The sequence below is a fragment of the Aegilops tauschii genome, chromosome 2 (genome assembly GCF_002575655.3).
Source record: "Aegilops tauschii subsp. strangulata cultivar AL8/78 chromosome 2, Aet v6.0, whole genome shotgun sequence".
Classification (NCBI taxonomy): Eukaryota; Viridiplantae; Streptophyta; class Magnoliopsida; order Poales; family Poaceae; genus Aegilops; species Aegilops tauschii.
This window is the reverse complement of record NC_053036.3, coordinates 12,024,691-12,029,550: the sequence shown is the minus strand read 5'-3', so window position 1 is coordinate 12,029,550 and position 4,860 is coordinate 12,024,691. Positions and strand designations below refer to the sequence as shown.

Genomic DNA, 4,860 nt, shown 5'->3' with positions numbered 1-4,860 from the left:
CATGGCGATGAAGAACTGCTAGGTTAACTACTAGACCAGGTTCTCACAATTGCGCCCCTACCTGGCGCGCCAAAGATGTTGGTGGGAAACGACACCTATGGGATCACAAGAATCCCTACTACGGTTGCCAGGGCGCGGGGTTGTGAGAAGAGCAGGATTAGCAGTCAACACAAGGATCGTTTACCCAGGTTCGGGGCGCGAGGATGCGTAATATCCTAGTCCTGCTTTGGTGTGTATTTGAGAGAGTTCTTGAGCTCTCGAACTAGCTATGGTGGCTGCGTAGTTCAAAAGAGCCGAATCCCTCTCCAGTATGCCAAGGGCCTCCTTTTATAGTCGGAAGGGGCTGCCACAGTGGTACACAAGAGGTGAAAAGACCTACAGTGCTGCAAGCTTATGGCTCGTGTTACAGGACAAAGACACATTTAATGCGTAGCTTAGGTGTCCCTTAGCTTTATTGGGGATGGGAACGAGGCCCGTCCTGTCCGTTGCCGCCTCGCCTTGCTTCGACACACGCCCAGGCCAGCGGTGCATGCGGCGCCATGTAGGCAGGTAGGCAGCTGAGGTGGTGTGGTGGTAGGGTCTTCACGAAGATCTGCATGCCACCACGCATGTGTTTGCTGAGCACGCAGGTGCCTGCCCAGCTGGTTGAGCTAGCAGCTGCTTGGGGACGGCGGTGGAGTCTTGGTCGACGCGGGCCTGGCTGTGGCCCCGCTGACGCCCTCGACAAGGGCCTTGCCGGGGGCCCGGCAAGGGTCTTGCCGTGGCGTTGCAGTCGTCCCCGGCAAGGCGCTTGCCGGCGGTCTTGTGGATCTCCTCGGCAAGGATCCCGCCGAGGGTCGCCGTTTTCTGGTTCTTATCTGATCTCATTTCGCTATGGTCTTGACAAAGATTTGCATGCTACCACGGAGGTGCCTCCCGAGCCCTAGTTCCAATGTGGTTGGTTGAGTTGGAACCCGTGGGCTCAAGGGTGGCTCGCTCTGTTAGCATCGGGCAAGTTGCCCCGGCAAGGCTCTTGCCGGGGCCGCGGAGGCTGCCTCGGCAAGGGCCTTGCCGGGGGAGTCCACCTCACCCTCTCGCTCTTTGGTATCTTTGGTCTTGGCGTTGCCTTGGCCATCTTGTGCTTCGGCTTCTCTCCGGCTCCCCTCCTCTGCCCTGCTTAGTGTGGCCGTGACGCGCGGCTCCGACTGTCCGTGCACAAGTAAATGGGTACAAAGGTGTGCCCCTACTTTTGTACATCGACAATATTATTGCTCCAATGGCCATCAGCTTTTAAAGAATTTTTCCCAAAACTACGCACCAAGCTGATGGGGTGGTAATCTCGGATGTCAACAGCCCCAGGATGATGGCATCATTAAGAGGAGCAACGCCTCTGCCATCATTAATTATTTCGCAACAATATACCGGTATCACAAAATACTTAGATTTGAAGAATTTATCCATCCAGCTACATGCATGATTTGGGAACTAACAATAGTTTCTCCATCCGGCACACAGTTAGCCCAAACACCTCTGTCATATTGATGTCTTTTCTCTCAACCCCAAGCGGCAGTTCCCAGTCGAAATGGTGCATCAAGTTTGCCAACATAAGCTCGACGGTGGCGATTCCGAGGTTTATACCAGGGCACATCCTGCGTCCTGCCCCAAATGGCAAGAGCTGGAAATCATTCCCCTTGAAATTGACACCCACATCACTGCCTTCATCTATAAATCTTTCTGGTATGAACTCTTCAGCGTCTTCCCAACAGCTAGAGTCTCTACCAATGGCCCATACATTGATCAAGACATGTGTCTTAGCAGGAACCATGTACCCATCGATGTTGCAGTCAGCCATAGCCAAGTGTGGAGCAAGTAAAGGCGCAACAGGATGAAGTCGGAGTGACTCCTTTATGACTGCTCTTAGGTATGCCATCTTGTTAATGTCAGCTTCGCTGACAAGTTCTTGTCCCTTGGGTATGATACTCCTTACCTCCTCTTGTAGCTTCCCAATCAGGCGGGGGCTCCTCACGATCTCAGCCAATGTGAATTCCAGAGTGTTAGACATCGTCTCTATTGAACCGAAAAGTACATCCTGGGGATATCAACTAATTAGGACACTATAATATATACATATTTATTTATTTATTTTTAATCAACAATATAATTTTGAAGGTACTATTTTTACTTACAATTAGGAGAGCTTTCATGTGCTCTCTTGTGAGACCATACTCCATCTGAATAGATAATAGAATGTCTATGAAATTGCCACAGTTGTAATCTAACATTGACTTGTCCTTGCTATCATGATCATCGATCACCTTGTCCAGCAGATCATCCCATCTATTTTTCACTCTCTCAGCCTTTGCACTAATGTTCTTCTTAAGCAGTCCTACTCCTACCCTAGCCAATGTTGGGTAGAACTTCTCCATGTTGAACCCTCCTAGCAGATGTGATGTTTCGCTAGTGAGCTCCTGGAACAACTTTCTTCGTCCTTCTTTTAGGAAGTATTCTCCCGACACGATGCGGCACGCAATGTCACATGTGAATGACTTGAGAAGCTTGCTCATGTCCATCACACCACCTACTGCTGCGGCCTCATTAATCTTGGCCATCACCATGCTCACCTATGATGACATGTATCTTGAAGTATGAGTGTAGCTAACTTTTATGTAATTGTTAGGAGAGGGCAAAATGTAAGTCAATTTTCTACATTTTTTTTTGTGACGTGGTAAGTTTGTGATAACAAAATTACCAAAAACGTCGATGGTAGGAAATCCCTAACTAAAATGGGACGTATATAGTGGCAACACTCTGATTTGAAAACAAATATATCAAGCTCCCAATAAATATGTAAGAAATGTGGAATATATCAAGCTCCCAATTTACGGGTCTCTGAAAATCGATCCTTCTTTGGTGATACAAGCAGATGTATCTTGATCCAAGATGTATTTACCTATTTCCACAAGGTTTCCAACACCTTAAGCATGGCACCCAATCAATGTTTTAAATAGCCGGCTATAGCTTCGCTATAACCCGCTATATAGCCTTTTCAGCAGGGTGCCGCTAAATAGTCCCATGTACAAATAACCCGCTATAGCCTGCTATAGCCCGCTATAACTCCGCTATAGCTGATTTTGAGGTCCGCCGCTATTTGGCAATAGCCCGCTATTTAAAACATTGCATCCAATAAATCAATGTGTCTTTGGTAACGTTTCTTATGAATATTTTTCATGCTAAGAAAACAAATTTTCCATGTTTTCAATACTAATATTATAGATTATAATTCCCTGTAATTTAAAAATAAAAATTAATAAATGGCATTGGTACTTCTATTGTAGCATGTCTCCAAAATTAGCCCGTGCTGCTGACTAGTCTATCTAAACTAGAACGACGTTTATGCTTTCCAATTTCAAGGCTTCCTATCGTATTTCAAGTCAGGGCCCGCAATTCCTAGTGACAATCTTGGTCGCAATAATAAAAGGATTTCTATCAAACGGGACGAAAACTGATTTTTTTTTTTAAGTTACCTCTTCCATGGCGACGGTGCGGAGAGACTCCACCTTTTTAACACTCAACACGTGGTTCGTGAGGAGCTTCTTTGCCTGCCGCCAGTGCTCGCCATATGGCGCAAAGGCGATATCGGATGAGCCATACAAGATGATGTCGGCGACCATGGAGCGGGGCCGCGACGCAAAGACGTGGTCGTGCGTGCGCAGCACCGCCTCCGCGGCACGCGGCGACGACACGACGAGCGCCGGCACGGCGCCAAGACGGAGGAGCATGAGGCCGTCGCAGCCGTGCCTTGCAGCGAGGTCGCGGAGGGAGACGTGCGGGAGAGAGCCGACGAGGTGCAGGTGTCCGATGATGGGCAGTACCGGTGGAGAAGGCGGGAGGCGACTTTCTCGCTGCTGCCCTTTTCCTGTCTTCCCATTCACAGTGAAGCAATAATAATACCGAAACAAGAGGAAGAGCGGGAAGAGGAAGAGAAACCATGCCCGCGGAAGCATCTCTAGCATGACGAGACCTGCCATGGGAAATTATTGTCTAGCCCAGCGCTTTGTGGAGCGCTGCCGGAAATGGTTCTTCTTAACCAGCTTAGTTTATCATCACAAGCTCGATCAGCTGCTTATAAGCTAGCCAGGCAGAGTAAAACGACAGAATTAAGCTCTGTGGTGCACTCAACTTGGAGCAGTTAGTTAGGGGCAACGTAGCTTTCATTCTAAGAAACAGACAAGGCAGTCTTTGACTCTTGGTTAGGTGCTTTATGAACTTTTTGTTGCCCCTCAGAAAAAATGTGGAAAACACCAACATCATGGGCAAGACAACTACAACCCGTTATTTGGTAGACTCGATGGGTCTTTTTTCTTCAGGCAATAACGAATGCACAGGTTGTTATTCATGGTCTATTCCGGCAGGCAAAACATGGAGTTGTAATCACCAGCGATTCCATCGCAAATACGCTGATCCATTAAAACTGAGAGTTATGAATGAATTACGTACGTTTGTTTTAGATAGCGTTGAACCCCTTATCTCATGTTTATACTCTGATCAAAACCATAGGTAAATTAAATGGAGAGATTTACAAGTCGTGGAGATCTGCCGGGTACGACTAAATCCATCTCTAAACGATCCTTTGTAATTTACATTAGATGCATCTCCAACCTTTAGAGGTGTATATTTGCTCCTTAAAAATGTTAAATTTTTTAGCCATCGAGTTAAACTTCACTACTCAATTATTTTATTAAATAATATTTTGGTCACATACTTCCACTAGTAGGAAAAGGGGCTTTTACCCCGGTTTGTAAGGGCCATTTGTCCCGGTTCTCGAACCGGGACTAAAGGGTCGTTACTAAAGCCCTAACCCTTTAGTCCCGGTTCTTACAC

The 4,860-nt window shown here is 47.2% G+C and overlaps 1 protein-coding gene across 1 annotated transcript; it reads right to left on the bottom strand.

Moving 5' to 3' along the window:
• Positions 1 to 1,181: 1,181 nt before the first annotated feature.
• LOC141041909 (indole-2-monooxygenase-like) lies at positions 1,182 to 4,044 on the bottom strand. The gene is made up of 3 exons (XM_073509480.1): positions 3,504 to 4,044; positions 2,166 to 2,600; positions 1,182 to 2,068 (listed from the first exon to the last, which is right to left on the bottom strand). Exons 1-3 carry the CDS (start codon positions 4,005 to 4,007, stop codon positions 1,445 to 1,447), a joined length of 1,563 nt encoding a protein of 520 aa, XP_073365581.1. The 5' UTR covers positions 4,008 to 4,044; the 3' UTR covers positions 1,182 to 1,444.
• Between the last annotated feature and the right edge of the window lie 816 nt (positions 4,045 to 4,860).

Bases quoted from the DNA above. Each gene is read 5' to 3' on its own strand.
- LOC141041909 (XM_073509480.1), bottom strand. From the start codon at position 4,007: ATGGCAGGTCTCGTCATGCTAGAGATGCTTCCGCGGGCATGGTTTCTC. The intron at 2,601-3,503 runs GTAACTTAAAAA...ATGTCATCATAG, and splicing joins GCACCGTCGCCATGGAAGAG to GTGAGCATGGTGATGGCCAA. The intron at 2,069-2,165 runs GTAAGTAAAAAT...TGATATCCCCAG, and splicing joins ACATGAAAGCTCTCCTAATT to GATGTACTTTTCGGTTCAAT.